Source organism: Colias eurytheme, chromosome 30 (genome assembly GCF_061535395.1).
Source record: "Colias eurytheme isolate Ceu_HAF_F1 chromosome 30, ilColEury1 Martin Lab GWU primary, whole genome shotgun sequence".
Classification (NCBI taxonomy): Eukaryota; Metazoa; Arthropoda; class Insecta; order Lepidoptera; family Pieridae; genus Colias; species Colias eurytheme.
Genome location: NC_143009.1, coordinates 1,460,228 through 1,483,003, shown reverse-complemented (window position 1 = coordinate 1,483,003; position 22,776 = coordinate 1,460,228). Strand labels below are relative to the sequence as shown.

General features: G+C 33.4%; 1 protein-coding gene across 1 annotated transcript; it reads right to left on the bottom strand.

The window, feature by feature from the left end:
• Nucleotides 1-2,244: 2,244 nt before the first annotated feature.
• On the bottom strand, nucleotides 2,245-17,719 carry LOC149895692 (brain-specific homeobox protein homolog). Its single transcript, XM_090118499.1, has 5 exons — nucleotides 17,428-17,719; nucleotides 11,295-11,402; nucleotides 9,755-9,910; nucleotides 2,456-2,511; nucleotides 2,245-2,358 (listed from the first exon to the last, which is right to left on the bottom strand). Exons 1-5 carry the CDS (start codon nucleotides 17,717-17,719, stop codon nucleotides 2,245-2,247), a joined length of 726 nt encoding a protein of 241 aa, XP_089974625.1.
• Between the last annotated feature and the right edge of the window lie 5,057 nt (nucleotides 17,720-22,776).

The following is a 22,776-nucleotide window of genomic DNA, read 5'->3' as shown; positions in this document are numbered from 1 at the left end:
TTCTATGTTGACGATAAATAAGCATTTCTAAAGCCAGTTACTCACGTACCTGCCGCAGGGGCAATCATAGAACAATCCCGGTTCCACGGCGGTTGGAGCAATTTCAGCTGTTCACTAAATAGCTTGCTTGCCTATACACATCACTAGTTCAGGTACGTGAGAAGCCAGTTTAAAAGACAATAAACAAATAGGTATGTATTTGAATTGAATCTTCTTAAAATGCGATTTTTAAATAATATTCACACACTATATAATATTTAGAAGTAGGTAAAGCGTGTTTATTATTTTACCTATAGGTACCTACTTGTTTCTATAGAATCGATTACTGTTTAATCTTTATTTTACTCCAGGAATGAATATTTTATTTAGAATTAAGAATCCTTCAAAAAATATAAACTAGGTAACTACTGTATACAATTATTTTTGGTAAAAATGTGTTTGAATAAACAGATATGTTTTCAACTTTTCAAATACATTGTAAATAATATGTTATCTTCTAACTTCTACCATAATTAAATATCAGTTCAAATATATAATTAATCTTATAAGTTATAATACATATAATTTTGCCGTTTCCGTTGATTTGAACTCTTTGCATATTGCACGCCTCATAAGCAAAGCGTTGAGGTGGGTACTACTGTCACTTCGCGCAAAACATCTGATTTTTCAAACTTAAAATGTCTTTATGTATCATACATTGCACTTGTAAGATAATACATACACACACATATTAAGAAAAAACACTATTTTTAACGTTCATGATATTTTTGATGTCATTTTTGTTATTTAAACTAGTTAAAAAACAGTTTAAAAAAGTTCTGTCTTGGACGTCCGTGTGTCTGTATGTGCGGATCCTTTTTCTTGTTAACACGATAGCGACCGAAATACTTTACTAATCGAGTCTTTTTTTTTCTCTTACGCTTGAGTATGCTCAGGAATAGAACCCTTTCATTTTTCAGGGTCTGATTCGATGTGGTTTAATTGTTATTAAATAAACAAAAATAATAATTAATAAATATTTATTAAAAAAAAATTATGAGGCGTGCACTTTTGGATTTTCCAAATTATTTTAATTTAATGACGATTTATAAATGAAAGAGAGATGGATTTTCATTCCGTATGTTTTTCATGGAGAATAAGTAAACATCCACTAATCCAATTTATTTTTGAAGTCAATAGGGATAAATTAATAGAATATACTATATATGTGTATTTATTAGTTTTTTCTTAATTAAAAATATTACAATATAATGACGTTATTATAGTTAAAAGCAAATACAATTAAATTCAAACTAAACATTTAGGTATAACTTATAACTATTCTTATAATTTATCGACTATATATAATTATTGCACTTTTCTATTCTATTTCTATTTATGGGATCGCGGTTTATATCAAATAAACCTAATTTAGTCACATTAATTGCAACTCATGTCATTCGCGTAACTCATGGCACTCATGGTAAGTGTGTAAACTCATGTTAATCTCACTCATGTTTACCGTTGGTATAATAATTCAATGAGCTTTTTAAAGAATACAGTCGTATTTTTATTGTTGCTTTGATCACAGAGCATTTCAAGTTTAAAAGATTTACTGCGACTAATCCTATATTACCTACTTATAAATTATAATAATAATTATAATTTATAAGTGTGACAAAATTAGGTTTAATAATAAATCTTATGGCAAAAGTTATGTAGTAACTAGTAACTATTTAGTTATAAAAATTAACGTAATTATTATATTTATGTTTCATGTTTAAATAACTCTTGCGGTCTTGATACACTGATAATAAATTATTCTTATACGTAAAATCAGCTCAATTTTCTCTATATTTTTATATTACCTATAGTTAGCTATTTGGTTAATTATTGACTAGATTATTCTGTGACTAGAATTATTCTAGAGTGAATTTCTATACATTTTTTTCTAAATAAAAATAAAACCAAAAAATACATAATATGAAAAAAAAAAAACTTAACAGCTTTTGCAGTTGATTGTCACTTAAAATAATACATAGTTTGAAGTCCGGTAAAAATTGAAATGTAAGTTGGCTTTTTAATTACCAACTATTAAATAAAATAAAAGTATTTGACAGTTCCGAATTCAAAAATTGTGATTGTAACAAATTCCACCACCAATCATTCCAATAAAAAAGTGATTGATAGTGACCAAACATGTTTGATAGTGATTCCATCTCCAATCGATATTTTACGTCGACGAATAGTGATGTGCGATATATTTTACGTAGATGAATAGTGATGTGCGTAATTCGTTTCACCAACAATATCGATATCGCTATCGCTGTGTTCTGAATCGGAGTCGGAGGTATGTGTTGTCGATATTCTGGAGTCTTCCTGTAGAATAAATAAATATAAATGGTATAGAAAAGATTAGTGAAACTAAAGATATGATAATTGAGATATCATTTAGTCAGTCAAAATAAATTCTTACCTGTGTACATTTTATGCCAGTAGCTGATTTGGTTGTGAAATCTACAGCTGATGTGCCTGAGGGAAAAAAGAAATATGAATTTAGGAATTGATAACTAAGCATGTGAGATTTAATGGTGGGTTCAGAGTTCAGACGCTTGCGTTCAAAGTGAGCGTTCTACGAGCACACAAGCACGGGCACAAGCATGTAAACATGCAGTTGTTTGTGTTTGTTCGTTTGTACCGTAAGCCCACGGGCTGCTTGCCGGGTTACTTGCCGGGCTGCTTGCCGGGCTGCTTGCCAGGCTGCTTGCCACGCGTCTGAACGTACCATAACAAATTTAGTTTGAAGCCTAGAGCGGCTAAACAGGCGCATCACACAGGTAGTAATTCAACTTTTTTTCTACGTTTATCTATCACTAGCTGCGCCCCGCAGTTTCACCGGCGTGGCTCAGCTCCTGTTTGTCATAGCGTGATGATATATAGCTTATAGCCTTCCTCGATTAATGGGCTATCTAACACCGAAAGAATTTTTCAAATCAGATCAGTAGTTCCTGAGATAAGCGCGTTCAAACAAACAAACTATATCATCACGCTAGAAGACCAACAGAAGCGGAGCCACGCGGATGAAACCGCGGAGCGCATCTAGTTACAGAGATTTGTTTCAAGTACAACATACAATGAATTACCATAACTATTTAAATATCTGTAGTAATTACCTAGTAATAGGACGGCAATCGGTGTTTATTATGATAACCATAACCACAGCCAGAACATTTTAAATCAATTGATTTCAAAAAAAGTTCACATTTTAAGTAAATAACGGTAATATATTTCATACCTACTTATATTATAGACGCGAAAGTTTGTAAGTATTCTTGTACCTATGGATGTTTTTTACTCTTTCACGTGAAATGCACTTAGTAAACGGATTTTAATGATACTTGGCATTGATGTAGATCAATGATATTCGATCTTTCATCAGCGGGTGAAACCACGCGGCCTAGCTATTATAATTATTATAGTGATGGTTCTTTTATTGCTTTTTTCTTAAATCGTCTAATTATTATGATTAGACACCGTAAAATTATCTCAAATTATTATCTATTATCTCAAGACATATTTTCCAAGTTCCAACCATTACCTTACAACGCCCCTATTTAATCTTGTTGTAAACTTTTCAAACTAAATTAAGCTATAAGCCCAAACGACAAAGTTGAAATTCACTTAGCACAAATTCCGAGGCGCCCGGTTACCATAGCAACGAAGACGTCAGCCATCTTGTCTTCGTAATTTAGTTATTGGAACGTCTTGAGTTGTGGCGGGAAAGCGACGATTCGAAATTTAATTTTCCCGTCTTTGAGGTTTGCTTCTCTCAATTAAGAGCCGGGAACGATAATACAGACGAATTTGTGCTCTATTGTGATCGGCATAAAACGGTTTTTAGTATAACGTTATTTAATTAGCGCTGTGTGCGTAAGATCGTTCAGTATTATCCGGCTAATGAAAATTAGCAATCAATTTGAACGACAACTCAGATGATGAAATGCTTCTTAATTTGATCGTATATTATCGAGTAAAATCATTGAGGTATAATTAAAATTTTGTGAGAAATTAAGTCATTCTGTTAGTAAATATATTATGTAAGTAGGTAAACGTAATAAATAAATGTTATTTATTAATAAGAGTGGACAAACCAACGTGTAGTTTCTATATTTTAAACTAGCTGCGCTCCGCGGTTTCACCCGCGTGGCTCCGCTCCTGTTGGTCTTAGCGTGATGATATAATTATAGCCTATACCTAACCTTCCTCGATGATTGGGGTATCTAACACCGAAATATTTTTTTCAAATCAGACCAGTTCCTGAGATTAGCGCGTTCAAACAAACAAACAAACTCTTTAGCTTTATAATATTAGTATAGATTACGATAAGGCATTTTGCTACATTTTTCTTTACCGAAGTTTAATTTGGGCCTATATCAAATTCCAAAAACTTGATTCAATCTTTTAATCAAAAGACAAAAGGTTAATTATTATACAAAAATACAATAATAACATTAATTATACAAAAATACAATAATATTTATTTGAGTATTGTTGCCTTACTGTAGAAAATATTGTAATACTGTGGTATTATTTTTTAGGTACATAATATTGTACATATCCCTTAAATATCCCTACGCAATACGTTAATTATACAAAAATACAATAATATTTATTTGAGTATTGTTGCCTTACTGTAGAAAATATTGTAATACTGTGGTATTATTTTTTAGGTACATATTATTGTACATATCCCCTAAATTATGTAACCATAACATAGGTACCTAAACTGCATAGATCGAACTACTAATTCCACGAAATAATTGTTCTAAGATAGCAAATAATCTAGCTTCTAGAACTTAGTGTTCTTGTAAGTTTCAAACTCAAACTATTTGGATAGACGATACTTCACAAGTAATTTGAAACTTCAATCTTGCTTGCTTGCCTGGAACGTACTAGGTACCTACGTACTATACTAGTAAAACGACCCGGCTTAGTGTAGAAAGAATTTTGTATTATCGTGAATTACAATTTTAGTTATCTGAATTAATTTATATAAAGTGGAGTTTGAAAATGATGAAATTAACGCATTTGAAGCAAGAATAGTAAAGAATTATTAAAAAACTAGCTTCCGCCCGCGACTCCGTCCGCGTGGATGTCGGTCTTCGCGTGGGTGGTTTATTTCTCCATTTTGAGTAACTCTGACAATAACATCTTATAAATATCTATTGGACCCAAATACGGCTAGGCCTATAATAATACCCAACGTGTGTTCGCTGTTCTACAGAACAACGTCTATGGATAAAACTGAAAAATTAAGATTATTTTTTTTCTTCGTATTTTTTCAGGATAAAAAGTATCCTATTTTACGCCCAGGATAATAAAGTATAATTATACCAAACTTCATCGAAATCGAACCGTCAGTTTTCACGTGATGTCTTCACATACAGACAGACAGACAGACAGACAGACAAAAATTTTTTTAATCACATATTTGGGTTTGGTATCGATCCAGTAACACCCCCTGCTATTTATTTTTTCAATATTTTCAATGTACAGAATTGACCCTTCTACAGATTTATTATATGTATAGATTGTGAGAAAAATAATAATACGAGAGATTATATGTATTTTTATATTAACTAAGTAACGTAACGGCACCAGTCTTGTACAGATTAAGGAAAAAATTGAAGTTTTTTACAAATTTCTCGTAGGTTTTTTAACTTTATTGGATATTGTTTAGTTATACCTTTAGTTCAATGTTAGCTTAACGTAACCAATGTTAGAAAAAAGATTACAATGCATAAATAATTAAGTTATTTATAAATTAAAAAACCACTTTTTTGCACCAGTGTTGGACAGTGAAAAATCTAATGATGGACACCCAGTTTTGGACAACATCCAGTTATAAACACCCATTTATGGACTGTACCTAATGTCGTTTCTCCAGTTATTTACACTTGGAGAAGACTTATGGTTATCAATAGAATTTTGAAAATGATGATTGGAATACAATAAATCGGGGATGTATTTATAAAAAATAGTACTTATTAATTATTTTGCATACTTATAATATTTAAAACAGTCTTAATTTCCATTTTCTATGCAAAAATTGGACAAATGTATCGTTAAATACGAGTTATGTCCGTTAAGAAACACCAATATGGTTTTTTTTCTCAATAAGTCAGGGATGAAAAATATAACTAAAAAAAGTACTGCCATTCCATCCATTTTGGGACTTCTTCTTCTTCGTCATATCACTCTAGGGGGGTAGATGTTACCCGCTTCACGATGTTCCGCCATATCTCTCTGTTTCCTGGCATTCCGCTACACTCGTGAAGTGAATCGCCAATCTGAATCCGCCAGCAGCCTTAATCTGATCGGTCCATCGATATGGATTCAAAATTGTAGCACGAGGCAAAAAGCTTTTTTTAAACTGTTGTCAAGATGGTGTGGATGAAATTTAAGCGTGTGTGCTATATAGTGGTGAAATTTAGCAGCAGACAACGATCCTAACAGTTCATCAGAGAACTCTCTATGATAGATGCGTTACAATACGCGATTTTTCTGCGCAGTGATAAAGAATGAAGTCGAGAACGAGTCGCACAGCACATAATGACACATTGTTCTAAAATATATTCTTCATGTTTAGATAGATATTATGTTGTTGGACCCATTAGTGTAATTTTAACAAAAAATATCAATGTCCATTATAGGAACCTAAGTAAATCCAGTCATGGACAATTTTTGTACAATATTGGAACCCTTTGTTTGAAATGGTCGTGATAGGTATATTATTAATCAGAAAGAAAAGACAATACAGAAAAGCGCATGTAATTAATACCTTTAAAAAAAGTTTATTTTCGACATATGTCCATAAATGGATATATCCATAGAATTAAATCCAGTTATGGACACTGATGAATTTTATTAAAACAACATAACCTATCATGATACTAAATCGTGTAATATTTCGTACACTTAACTACTATAAATAAAAGTAATATCAAATTTTGCTGACATTTATACAAAAATTCTTATAACTAAAATTGTGTCCTCACTTCCTTAAGGATTTTCTTAATAAAAACGGATTTCTTCGAAACGAGTCGCAGCAACTAAACATAACGTTCTGCCGTCTTCAACATTTTGGCCGAATAAGATGAAATGTCGTATTTTGATAGCTTATGAACCAAACTTTTATTTTAAGTATTGCCAAATTATATAACGTTAATTTTGGTCTTAATATTTAAATTTAATATTTATTTTGTCCATTACTGGATGCTTGTCCACCACTGATGCCGTTACTTAATATTTTTTTATTTTAATATTTTTTCTGTACTTTGTACACAGACCCAATAATGAGTATCTCGTAGACGTTGATACGAAGAAAAGATTTTTAAAATTAATAAAAAATACGCTTTGAATTGAGAACTTGCAAGGTAGCAAGGTTTTACTTTTTACCTGTGCTAATCTTATAAACTATTAGATTTTCGCCCGCGTTTTCAAAGAATAACCCGCATAGTTCTCGTTCCTGTGGGATTTCCGGGATAAAAAGTAGGCTTTGTCTTATTCTGGGTCTTCAGCTACTTACATACCAAATTTCGTTGTAATCAACCGATTCGTATTCAGATTCAGTCGTATTTGCGTGAAAGAGTAACAAACATTCATCCATCTGTCCATCCTCACAAACTTTCGCATTTATGTAGTAGGATTAGTAGCATTATCTTTTCGTCAAGGCTACAACACAGCGAAAAGATCTGTCCAAATCTATACTTATACTAGCGGTCCGCCCCGGCTTCACCCGTGGTACATGTTTACGTTTTCTCTACATAAGAACCATCCTCGTACTTCAAGGAATATAATAAAAAAAGAATTATCAAAATCGGTTCAGCCGTTCTCGAGTTATGCGCTTACCAACACATTTTGCGATTCATTTTTATATACAGGGTGTCCCAAAAAGTAGTGATGAACGGAAGCTGGGAGGTAGAGGACCAAGAGGGCTATCCGAATCACCCCCATGTGTGTTATGCGATTTTTCGTATTTTCGGAGTTATTACATTTTTTTCAATTTTTCATCTATCGCCGAGTACGATGAGATTTTTATTTATGGTGACGTGAATTATTGCGCTAGATGCTTGATTTTTTTTGTGTGCTAAGCTCAAAGATAGGCCAATTCAGTATGGTAACATTTACTATCGTTAGATCTTCGAATGGAATAAAAAAAAGAATAAAATGCCAAGAAAGATAAAATTACCCAGTATGTTCATAACTTCAAGGGCCCATAAAAAAATAAAATCACATAAAAAAGGTTTTCCATTTGGCTTTTAAAAACTTGCTCTATCGATCAGGTAGCTACCCTAAAAATTTCATTTTATTATTCTGAAGGCTTCAATCGAAAAATTGAAATCTAAATGTGGTAAGTGCAAAATTTTTATTAACATGATGATCATTAAAACCAATAAATAGGTGTTTAATTACCAGAATTTTTTTAAATAGCCCCGCTGTTGCTCAGTGCAAGTGCGACATCACCGTAAAAAGTTGTCTTTTAAATGTCTGAATGCTTTTTTATCATTTTTAATGGTTTCTTCTGCTACTATGAATTTCCGGGTTATTTCGTCCAAATTGGGGCATTCTCTCAAGTAGCCGAGGTCTTTTTAGTATCCCCATTGAAACAAATCAATGGGGCTTAGGTCGAGGGACCGTGGAGGCCAGGCTTTAAAGCAGGCGTCACCGGCGCATGCGCAGGCTGCAACGACCAATCCATCTTTCAGGGTATTTTTGCCCTTTAGCCTGGCCTCCACGGTCTCCAGACATAAACCCTATTGAATTTTTTCCGTGGGGATACTACAAAGACGAGAGACTGCCACAATTTGGACGAAATAACCCGGAAATTCATAGTAGCAGAAGAAACCATTAAAAATGATAAAAGCGCATTCAGACATTAAAAAGACAACTTTTTACGGTGATGTCGCACTTGCATTGAGCAACAGCGGGGCTATTTTAAAAAAATTCATTTTTAAACACCTATTTATTGGTTTTAATAATCATCATGTTAATAAAAATTTTGCACTTACCACATTTAGATTTCAATTTTTCGATTGAAGCCTTCAGAATAATAAAATGAAATTTTTAGGGTAGCTACCTGATCGATAGAGCAAGTTTTTAAAAGCCAAATGGAAAACCTTTTTTATGTGATTTTATTTTTTTATGGGCCCTTGAAGTTATGAACATACTGGGTAATTTTATCTTTCTTGGCATTTAATTCTTTTTTTTATTCCATTCGAAGATCTACCGATAGTAAATGTTACCATACTGAATTGGCCTATCTTTCAGCTTAGCACACAAAAAAAATCAAGCATCTAGCGCAATAATTCACGTCACCATAAATAAAAATCTCATCGTACTCGGCGATAGATGAAAAATTGAAAAAAATGTAATAACTCCGAAAATACGAAAAATCGCATAACACACATGGGGGTGATTCGGATAGCCCTCTAAGTCCTCTACCTCCCAGCTTCAGTATATCACTACTTTTTGGGACACCCTGTATAAGAAGATTATAAAGCTGGAGAGTTTGTTTCTTGTTTGAACGTGATAATCTCAGGAACTACTGCTCCGATTTGAAAAATTCTTTCGGTGTTAGATAGTCCATTTATCGAGGGAGAATATAGGCTATAATATATCATTACGCTAAGACCAACAGGAGCGGAGCTACGCGGGTGAAACCGCGAAGCGCAGTTAGTGCTATATTTGGTATATTTGCTCAACTATAAATTACCTTTCTGCTGCAGCTTCCTCATCTGCTTCTTATGTTTCATCCGCCTGTTCTGAAACCAGGTCTTCACCTGAGTTTCAGACAGGTTCAGCGCTCCGGCAAGTTCTACCCGTTCTGGTGTTGAGAGGTAGCGTTGGGATTCGAAGCGTTTTTCTAGACCTATGGGAAATAAAATATAATAAAGTTAAATAATAATAAAACAAGAGCACACGTGTCAGAAGCGAAATTTCTTTAGCAAGATTCAAAGTTACCAAAGTCGTGGCCAAAGTCATGTGACTGTATTGCTATGTCGTGACCTTAAAATTTTACCCTCAAACGGCCTTACTAATAAAAAGTTAAAAAATGGATAAATTTCTACCTTTTTCTACCATAGCTGTGTCCTGCTCTTGCTCACATGAAACGTCAATCATAAAAACAAGACAGCCCCCCTAGACAAGTGGCTTTCTATTAGCGTAAAGTTCAATAGAATAGATTATGAATGTATGAGATTGACGTAATCAATCGTCGTAGTCGTCGTAATCAAACGTCAATCTCATACTTCATAATCTATTCTATTGAACTTTACGCTAATAGAAAGCCACTTGTCTAGGGGGGCAGGTTATTGCAATAACTAATCCATTGCATAGCGAATGGGTAAAATTTTATTAGTAAGACCGAAAGAGTCTAAAGAAGTTTCACTTCAATTTTAAATCGTGTAACTTTCGTAATCTTTTATAGTGATTGAAATCTATAAGTGAAGCTAAAGTATTTGTTTCGAGCTTATTTCAGAAATAACTGGTTGGAAGTAAAAAATCACTTGGATTAAATAGTCCATTTAATAAGGAAGTTATGCCGCTACAATAGAAGAAAAACATGAATGTAAAATAAATTGCAAATTAAGGAAATCAACTCAAAAGTAACTCAGTTTGCAACACCTTTATTCCTAAACCAGTGAACAGTTGTTGATGTAATTAGGTGTAAGTACCTATAGACTAGACTTTGGAAAAGATATAGGCTACTCTTTATTGCAAAAATACGGTGATAACGTGAAATGGACGTAAACTACCGTAGCTGGGCTACGGTCTATGGGCGCAAAAGTTCAAAGGTAAAATTAAGTTTGTATATTTGTAAGAAACATTCTGAAAGTAATGAACCAATTTTGAAATAGCATAGCAATAGCAATTTTTCACTAAGTATGTATATATATCCTAGTTTTCATCCTAGTAACAATATATAAATTAAATATATTTAGATATCGATTATATTTAAGTAACAATTTGATTGGGAATTGCTCTTGAATTCTAGCTTAGTTTGTATTATTAGTTGAATTAAAATGATTTTGGACCGTTTATACGAACCGAATTACCTAAACTATCCAAAAAAGATGTCAGAAATTACTTACTAGACAATTTCTACAAAGTAATATTAGTAGATATTTAAAAATATAACAATAATTAGAAAATACGTAATATTTTTTACCCTACTTACCAGTCAACTGTGGGTCGGAAAACACAGTTCTAGCTTTTAAAAAAAGTAATATTTTTTGTTATTGAAACCTACTTACCAGTCAACTGAGGGTCCGAAAACACAGTCCTGGCTTTCCTCCGCCGGCAGTGCTTCAAGGCTGAGAGAGACAATTCCGACGGCGTGAATAATGCGTGGTATGGTACACCTGTGTAACAAATATTTGTGTAATTTGTATTTAGTTTTTATTGAAGTGAAAACTTCTTTAGCGGCGTTGGGTATATCTTAAGCTCGCGTCAGGACACGTGGCCTGATCGAAAAAGCGTAAGACCGATTTTTTTTTAGCCCTTATATTCCATGCGTAAGACGAAAACCATTCCAAAATATCAAACATGCTGAACGTTAAGACGATACACAAAAAAAAATCTACTGCTTGGCGGGCGGAGTCAATAGCTCGCTATCGCGAACGCGGGTGTGCGCGAAGTCATTCTTGCAAACTCGCCGCGCTGCCGCTGGCCGACTCGGGACAAACATGTATGGAGTCGTCATACAGTTATAATATTCTTATACATATATTTAATTGTTGATTTATTGGTTTTATTTTCTTGCTTATAAACATATAATCTTCTTTTTAACAACTACTTAGACATTATTAATAATTATTATTATTTCGTAATATTTACTTTATTACAAAATAATACAGGTTATAAATAATCTTTAAAATAACAAAAAAATATTGTTACTCTGAAAAAATGAAATGGTACTCAATAACGCGGACTACTGAATGGATTTAGATAGAATTTGATGCTGACGTAGATATTACGTCATGCCCAGAAATGAAAGGTAATATTTCTGAAAGAAGTTATAAACCCTAATTCTTCTCAGTCAAAGTCAAGAGTGGAAGATATCACTAATACAGTAAAACTGATGCGAAACTTTGGATGTTAATTTGTATATTTTTTTGTTAGTTGTTACTTAATCACGTCAAGACTACATTACCAATTTTGATAAAATATAGCTAATTGCCTGGATTTACACATAGGATACTTTTTATCCGAACTGAACACTTCTGTGGGATAAGACAGGATTCACGATATAATCTAATTCCACGCGGGCAAAGCCGCGGTCGGAATGATATTTTTTTAAATAAAAAAATTGTTTAAAAAAAACACAAAATATATTGACGCATGTATTTATTTTTTGCACTCTATTATAATTGTAATTATTCATTACAAATAATCAAAATAAAATAGCCAGAAAAAAGTTAGGCCCTGGTAGGGTAGGTACTAGGTAGGCAGGTACAGCAATGTGAGACGAACACTGGCTTATTTATACTAATAATAATGTATTATAAACATTAAATTAAGTTTACTTTCTAACAACAAAAATACATAATATTAGCTAATGTGAAAGCGAATCAACCAATCATCCCACAAAAATGAAATGTGCACACAAATATTCATCCAAATCGGTTCATGTCATTAGGAGGAGTGACTGCAGCGCCATCTTCCGGGCCCAATTGTGTTTCCAGATCACCCAGGAACTCAATTTAATATACTTACACAAAATTTTTCGAAAATATGAAAACTCACATTACTATGTAAATATGAATATAAACCTGTTTTATTACTAAGCAATTTCCCGCACAGGTGTAGTAAGTATAAATGAAATAAATATCAACATCAAATTCTTTATACAACATACTTATCTACCACCTTCTAAGAAATGTAATTCTTGAAATTATTTCGTATTTTTTTTAAATATAATACTACTCCAATGAGCTCCTGTTCCATATTATGTCCACCATACTTCCACTAAGTTCACCATGATTTTTTATTTCTTTGCACTTTGTTGCTTTTTGCTAAAAATGGAATCATGCGATAAAACCAGTAGAGCTTTGATAACATACATTTTTGACTGAATAAAGGTACTTACGAAGGAGTGGATTCACATTGTGAACAATCATTGGGTTTATTTTCCTTCTGGATTCCGGATTTCTGAACAGATTATTTATGCTATAAATGAAAAAATCTTACACATTCGTTATGTACTTAAAACAGGGGTACATATCAAACATCATCTATAATACAATTATCATCAAATTTAAAATAAAACCAACTTACTTCATTAATTTGTTCCAATTGTAAGCATTCTTTTTCCTCCAACCTTTATGTTTCTTCTTCTTATTTTCTTTATTGTCCCCATTTGTATCATTTTGTCTTATCGTGTTGTCACCCTTTTTTACGATTGCGCGAGCGACACAAGTTCCCCGTGTGACGGCCGTAGCGGGAATGACTCGTGCAGCGATCGGGGTAGGAAGGTACAGGGCGGCTCTCGCTATATTGGCTGGTCGCGCGCTAATTTCAAGTATTTCTTGTTTATTTCAAAACCATCGCATATTTCAAAATTCTAACACGGTAGACGTATAGGTTGTATATTTTATAGTTAATATCCAAAAAGTCGTAACTTTACGTTTGTTATTTTGAAGATGCCAGAGATTAAAAAAAAATAACAATGATAACTTTGTATTTTTTTTCTATCGAGAAAATATCATGGAATCATGTTTCTAAAACGGTAGACGTATTGTGTTACTATTGAACTTTCTTGTCAAGAATTTTCATCACGACAACTTTAATAATATAAAAATTACGAAGGTTTGAAAAGGGCCGTAAATGTTAGAAAAATTAATTCATCACCTTAATAATCAAGTTTTCACTTCTGCCGGCACTCCCGGAGTGCAACCCGTCTTTTTTTTTCTGGTTGTCTGGAAGAGATAGCTGTCGTAGCGATAAGACCGCCTTGTGGTATTTTATTAAAAATTGTGTATTCTTATTTGTACAGAGACAGCTCTGTGGTGCACAATAAAGATTTTTTGTTATTAGTTTTATAGCATAATAGCTGCGCTTCGCGGTTTTACCCGCGTGGCTCTGCTCCCGTTGCTCTTAGCGTGATGATATATTATAGCCAGCCTTCCTCGATGAATGGGCTATCTAACACCGAAAGAATTTTTCAAATCGGACCACTAGTTCCTGAAATTAGCGCGTTCAAACAAACAAACTCTCCAGCTGTATAATATTATAGTATAGATTAAATATCTGTCCTTTTTTCGACATAATAAGTTAGCGTTGCATTGGTTGCATATTATTAATTTACATTTATCATTCTTTTTGAAGTGAAACTTCTTTATCGGGGTTGGAAAAAAATTTAGTGTAACATTTTTTCGTTACGCGTGACATTTTTCCGTTTCGCGCCATCTTTGATTTGACGTATTTGTATAAAGTTGCATATAGTAAATTATTTTTTGAAAAATAAGGTCATAAAGAAGTTTCACTTCTTACGTGTGTACACTAGTACACGCACACATTTTTTTATTTTGGTATACTTAGCTACTACCCGTTGATCATATAGCTTCCTTTGTATAGTCTTAAACAAGCGAGCATAGAACCGACAGGCCCTGCTTTCGTTTACCGATGTGGACGAAGAAAAAAATTGGTTGTCTGTAAAGTCGGTTTACTGACGATAGTTGAACGTGACAACGTCCGATTGTGCTTCTTTGTCGCTCGTTCCGCGCTCTCGCTTGCACTTCAAGCCTACATGGAACGCCTCAGAGCGAGGTAACGCCGTATGAGTCATGTTTTTTTGTGCGTGCAGCCGGCTCTATCGAATTATAAGACGTTGTCACGTCAAAAAATGTTTCAGTCTGGCAAGTCACAGAAGGCTCTATCGCTACCCAGCGATAAGGCTGTCCTTTGCTTTTTTAATTTATTGCCTATTGCTTCTTGTTTTTATGTCTATAGCAATAAAGGATTTTCATTTCAAAGCTGAAGAGTTTATTTGTTTGTCTCGGGAACTACTGATCCGATTTGAAAAATTCTTTCGGTGTTAGATAGCCCATTTATCGAGAAAGGTTATAGGCTAAGACCAATAATGGTCCGGGAGCCAGCAGCAGATTTTATGACCAAGTTCCTCTCAAGCGGTAATTAGTAAAATGCATCAAAGTATAGTATTATGAAGCCTCGTGAACGTCAGCTGGAGCTCGGTTGGGGGGAAGAGCGGTTGTAGCCTCCCGTATCAGCTGACGGTTTTTCCACCAAGATACAGCCAGCTGACATATATATTTATCCACAGTTACATATAAGCTATCATCAGGTAAATTTTTGTTTGAGAGGAAATAACGGAAAATAATTTTTTCTTTAAATTTAACTTTCATGTTCGAGACACCAGCTGACGTATAATACACCATGTTGTAACCAGCTGACTATTTTTTTTCGTTGAGATATTGGGTTAGCTACAATTTGACAAATTTTTAGCTGAGAGGAAATGAATGAATGAATGTATTTTTTTTCCTATGTGCGTGGGAGGCTACAACCGCTCACCCCCCCCAACCGAGCGCCAGCTGACGTTCACGAGGCTTTATAATACTATACTCTCATGCGTCTGACGAATTATCTCTTGAGAGGAAATAGTTAACCAAATTTGCACCTGGCTCCCTAACCATAAGAGCGTAGCCACGCGGGTCTAACCGCGGGGTGCAGCTAGTAATTCATATTATACATACTAGTGGTCCGCCCCGGCTTCGCCCGTGGTACCTACATGTTTAAACTATCCTATCTCTCAAGTTGGATCGAACTGCACATGGTGTGCGAATTTTATTATAATCGGTTAAGTGGTTTAGGAGGAGTCCATTGAGGATAAACATTGTGACACGAGATTTATATATATTAAGATTAAGATAAGATTAAGATTTAAAGATCATGTAGCGTAGCGGGCTACGGCATTGCTACGATAACGCGAAAGACGCGGGTTCGAATCCCGCACGATTTATTTGCTCCAAAGGTTTTCTGTTCCTTAATAAAATGTAGTCATTCAATTTTTTATAAGACAGACTGTGTTTTGGCTTATTTTATTTTTGTATTATTATGCATTTATTTATTTCAAGCTCATAGTATCATGATTTATAAATTGTTTGTTTTTATAAAGATTGAATCAATTAAGATTAACTTTAAAAATTCTGTATACGTATTAGATAATTTAAAATTTAAGTACTTACATTATTATTTTGAATATTAATAGCTGATTTGAAGTGTGAATTGTGAAATTCTTTTACGACTTAATTTATTTGGATGAAACTCAGCCCATGATGTAGTTAACGTGTTGCCACATCTTAATACTATTACAAAGGCGAAAGTTTGTATGGATGTTTGTTACTCTTTCACGTAAAAACTACTGAACCGATTACAATGAAATTTAGCACACATATAGAGGGTAACTTGGATTAACACATAGGATAGGTTTTATCCCGGAAATCCCACGGGAACGGGAACTATGCGGGTTTTCATTTGAAAATGCGGGCGAAGCCGCGGGCGGAAATCTAGTTATTCTATAAATTACTAGCGGTCCGCCCCGGCTTCGCCCGTGGTACATGTTGTTCAAGGAATATTATAAAAGGAGAATTATCGAAATCGATCCACCCGTTCACTATACACACACAATAAATAAATATCTTTATCTGCATAATGTGTGTACAAAGATAACAAAATTACATTATAGTTCGAATCAACACATTAGCCATAAATGGCGTGCAAATTATATCAGCTCCGCAACATTATTTTATATAAAAAACTAGCTTTCCGCTCGCGGCTTCGCCCGCTTTGTCTAAAACATAATAAATTATATACTAAAACCTTCCTCTTGAATCACTCTATCTATTAAAAAAAAACGCATCAAAATCCGTTGCGTAGTTATACATAGGGACAGAGAAAGCGACTTTGTTTTATACAATGTATAAGTGATACATTATTTCATTGGGACCAAGGGAAATATTTATTCATTTTTATATATATAGAAGATTATGTTTTTGTTTAGACAAATCAAATCAAAGACAAAACAATCGTTTATTTTTCTGGTCTACGAGTTCTGTGCTACGGCCTACGACGCTACGAATAACGGAAGTCTACGAACTTTGTAGTTGTTATTTTTCCTGTGTTATAACTTATAATACTTATAAATTAAATTGAAAAGAACTAAACATTCTATTTAATAGAAAATCTTCGCGCAAACATTATAGTCAGATAGTCAAGCAAAATACATTTAATATGATATTTTGATAATTTACTTTATGCTGTTGCCGGATCAAATGCCTGTAGTAATTTTAAATGCACTTTTTTAATATGAGAGTGCGCTCGTGTGTTTTTAATGTTTTGTGTGCAAAATGTTTCGTACAGTATATTTACCTTGTGACAAAAAGTACGGTGTCTCCACAGCCTTAAAAGTGTTTGGTGTGTGTAAATATGCACCTAAAGCCCCCATTGCCACTTGTAAATAGCCTTCTCTAGGCACATGGGGTCTTACTTCACTCGGAGTGGGGTAATACTTGGGTTCCCGCTCATAATCGAACCTCCTTGGATCTGGCTGTTTGAACTGTGTCCTTTGCCCACGGTATAGAATGTCTTCGATTAAAAAAGAAGTTTTCGAATTCTCTTGACGTTTGTCGCTCGGCGAATCGCTGCGCGTTTCTTGATTCATTTTGGCGCGCTTTCTTGTTTTTTTTTTACATTATAAAAAATGTATTGTGGTGTAGGCTCTATATTACTAGCACTTTTTTCAATAATTCAAACATTTCACATTCGATTGAATTTTAAACTTAAAACACAATAAAATAGAGCTCTAAAAAATACGATGTTTTTTTAAATAATGTCCACAGATAAAAAATAACCCACTGTCATTAACAGCCCGGACTTCATTTAAAAACCTCGCGTACGTCGAAAATAACGTTCCGAATTCAACATTAAATTGATAATTATAACGTGGATAATTGTCGTTTTGCTCGTTGACGGCCAAAACGAGGCGATTTCGCCTGCGGACGGCGCTAAACTGTTGTAATGGGGTCGTAGTGTGGGTTGAGCGGGGTTGGCACCGCCCCTTACGGGTGGCTTAGTGTTGGCGGGAACTGTGATTTTTTTTTTATTCACGTTTTTACGCGGGCGCGGGTTTTTTTTTTTAATTTTTGGTCGATGGATGGTGACGATTTTAAGATGTTTATGATGTAACTGTTTGGTAAATAATGTACAAATTATGCTAACGTTAAGTTATTATATAGGATTGGTCATTTTATGTTAATGTTACAGTGCAATAATTTTAATAATTTGATACCTACATTTAACATGTTTATATCATATTACATAACCATTGAGTATTATGATAATACATATTTTTTGTCATTTTTGCATAAAAAATACTTGGAAATTTTTAATAGGGACAGTAGTTTGAGCTGACGAGCGAAGCCATGGGAGAAAAACCGACAGGTAAAACCTAAAGTTTTCTTCTAAATAAAAAAGAGTAGATTGAATTAAATGAAAATTTGGTTTAATCAAAAGCTAATTAGGTACTCATATTCTATCTTATATTAATGGTTTCTTCTACGTTTAAACTATGTCATATTTATGCAAAATGTGCAGTTATTAGGTTTATTATAATATTATACGAGTAATAAATTTAGGTAATTAAATCAGTTTCATCGTTTTACACTATTTATTGCACAAAAAATCATCCAAACATACAATCCTTGAATAAGCTCTAACATTTATTTATCCTAATAAATTTATTTTAGAAGCTCTTCTGAATCGAACACAATATACATAGATACTAAATATACACATAAATAATAATATATAAAAAATTTAAATAATTAATCCCTTTATGCAACTACAGGTGCATTTTAAAAACATTTAATCACAATAATACGTCAAATATAACGTTAATTTTCAGTTGCCTTAAAAATAACTGAAAACGTTATTCCTTGCATAAAACGACAGCATCTCCCTATCCAGTTGTAAGATATAGCTATAAGTTTGAAACGATGTGCGATCATCCATGCAAAATCGGTGTAGCTGGATGAACAAGATTTGATACTTGTAAAAAATTTCATAGTTTAAATAAAGATGCTTTCCGCCGCCTGTAGGTATATGTATATGATTGAATCTTTCTGTAATTTGTTAAATAATAGTAAATACACGTCTTTAAAACTATGCTGATATACCTAAACTGATTTTTGATGCGATATTTTTTTTGAGTGTAACTTTCCAGAAAGGTCTCAGTACCTATATAATTTGTTAAGTTTTAGTCCAAGCGGGCGTAGCCGCGGGCGGAAAGATAGTGTATTACAATTAAATGTTTGAAATTTCTATTTTGTTCTCATAGAAGAGATAATTAAGAAAATTCTCATGGTCATTAATTGTTTTAAGAACAATGCACATATTGTTATGTATAGGTGTTAGGTGTATTGGATTGTATGAACTATCGATTTTTCTATGTTGGATAGTCCATATTTATATCAATTTGTTATTACAGGTTAAACATCACGGCACGAACAAAAGGAGCGGAGTAGATATGAAAAATGTTGAAAAAAACCTTAATCCCAATATTAATTCTTACGTGCGAATGAATATTGCGAATAATGATACCTATTTATAAATGATTGATGAAAAACTTTGTTATTTTCGAAATAACATGTAATATACAATAGTATTTTATTTTATACAAAAGCACCAATAAAACTATTGAATCCATTTTTTTCTGATTTAATAGACCTTTCAGTACTAACATATTATGTACTTAATCTTTTTAAATTTTAAATTTAATCGACACGACAATAAAGTATCAAAACCATCCCATCCCTCCACCCTGATGTCACCCTAATCCCTAAAGGGGTGGATTCAAACCGACCAATCGGAGCTATGGAGCGCGCGCATCACATTAATTCTGACCAATCAGAGGCCGCCAATTAGGGATAAAATCACAGATTTGGGGTCGCTTGCTGCCGTTTGTCGTGTTATCGCCGTTTATGGATTAGCTATTATAAGCACGCGGGTTCACCTGTATTTTATGAAATAATTTTATATTTCTTTAATTAATTATTATATTAAGAACTAGCAGTCCGCCCCGACTTTGCCCATGGTACATGTTTACGTTTTCTCTCCATAAGAACCATCCTCGTACTTCAAGGAATATTATAAAAAAATAACTAACGAAATCGGTTCAGCCGTTCGCGAGTTTTGCGCTTAGCAACACATTGGGCGATTCATTTTTATCATAGTTAGCTATAGATAGTATGAAAACGTTTTAATTTTTTAAGGCTCTACCTACATTCTACATGTCATGCTCTCTCGTTTTAATTTACTAATTGAAACTCGCAGCTTGCATCGTGCTGGTAAATAGCTTTTTGATCTAATTCGTTCAATATTGTTTAGTAATTCTGACGTGATAGAGTAAATACCAACCATCTAATCTTTCCTCGCATTGCATTACCTATAGATGTGCCTATAGACTACAAAACTTCATACACTACTCAAAATAAACTGTTCTCAACGAACAATCAGTAATTTTACTCCTTTTACTCAATTTGACGCATAATCAAATAACAAATGAAAGCCAAATCTTGCAAATTGCTAGAATTTATTTAATCTATGCCCCGTGTGAGCACGCGCGCCGACAATCAAACGTAATTTTATTATCTATGGTAAATATATTTTGACAGCTCTAATTGTTGGAGGGGGATTGATATTGTTATTGTTATGTTTTAATTATACGTGTATTCTTGGGAGAATTACTTTATTGTATACTAGCTTTTGGCTACGAGAACTTTTGAGATTTACCCGTTTAGAAGTCTCTTGAGATTTTTAGAAAACCTTCATGAAATAAAATAGACTGAAACATATAATACCTATATTATAATGTAATAATTACTTGTAATAATAGAGAAATATTTCACAAATATCTGCTCAGTAGTTTTGTTTATACAGGGTGTCCCACTGTTGGTATACTAAGCTCAAAGGCGGTTATAGTTTTGCATACGCTGAGTTCGTAAAAAATACTTATAAAATTCCAGACGTAGTTTTTTTTTTCAAATAGATGAATTCTTTAAACTCTATGTGTACACTCTATGTGTACTCTATGTGAGCTATAATTTAAGATTATGTTTTCAATTTTCATAAACAAAAGTCAAAATGCTCACATAAGCGAAGCATTAAATGCCGGCTGCGCGAAGATAGAGAAGAAAACATGTATTTTAAGGAAAAATTAGGCAGAAAATTTTTGGCGTAATTTTGCTGTTTAAGTATTTTTAAGTAAGTCCCTTCGCGCTTAGTATACCGATAGGGGGACACCCTGTATACTGGCTAATTTTGCTTCATTCCTATTGTTTCACGAAAAAAATCATCAAAGCTTATTCATATATGTTTATTTGTAAAATAAGTTATGGTTTTTTGATAAATATCAGTACCTATTTTAGAAGTTAATCGAATTTAATAAGAAACGATTAATCATACATTTATTGTTTTATTTTCAACCCTAAACACTTGAATAATAAAAAAAGAACATGGCGTCGACAAAAAACTGATGTGTTACGTTGTCAATTGCCTTTCAATATTTAGCATCCGAGGGCCTCTCCAGATGACCGCGCATGTTTTCCCATAATTAGGTGTGGGAACCCTAGCACACCTTGTTTGATAGGGCTGCCTATCGGACGTGAATAAATTATGCATGTTTTACACTTTTCAATCAATTTGTTTGACAATCTAAATTGGTCCGTTATCCTTAGTAGAAAGATAGATATCATATACAGACTATCAATAAATACCTCCATTAATATTCTGAAGACATTTCTAACAAGAAAAATCGATCACAGAAACAGATCAAAGAGAACAGATCAAATTGATCAAATAAACAATATTTAAAAATACTATTATTCAGTCATCTAATGCATCTGTCCCTTTTTTCCCGGGGACACGACATTTTTCGATCATTAAAACGAATCAGTGGTAGCCCTACATCTAACCGTGTCATATCAACAATCAGTAACATAGGGTTACTCTTCAAGCCTGCTAATTGGCACATAACCCTGCGAATGCTTGAAATCTTCAAGTAATTGCATTTTATCGTGTGTTGTGTATTCATAATCGATATTTGCATAGTAAACTGTAATCTTCTCTATCTCTAGTCTCTATATTTATAAAATTCTCGTCTCACAATGTTAGTTACAATACTCCTCCAAAACAGCTGGACCGATTCTCTTGAAATTTGGTGTGCATATCGTGTAGGTCTAAGAATCGAACTATGTATTTTTCATACCCCTAAATTTAGGGTAGAACAACGTTTGCCGGGATAGCTAGTTGTAAAAATCCACGGTTTGTATTATCTATTATTATAATTTATTAGCAGAACAAAAAAATATTGATTTTATTATTTGAAATTACAAAAGTATGGTAGGTAGGTAAAGTTGGTACATACTAGAGTTTGTAAAATTTAGAAAATCAAGATACATCAATCTTTAATGACATTTTCTAACCTTATTCTAATTATTATCTATGAATACACTTTGCTTTTTTTTGTGTAGTGTATTTCATAATATGAATACACTTTGCTTTAAACAATACAATGCAAAGCGTCACTTAACAAAGTTTTTATCCAACATCCGACGATCCTTAAACCGGTGTAAGGTTACATTTGACGTAAAGCCAAGACTGCCGCGTGCCGCGCGCGTGTCCTCGTTTCGAGGAAGTACTTAAGATGTAGGGTTCATTATT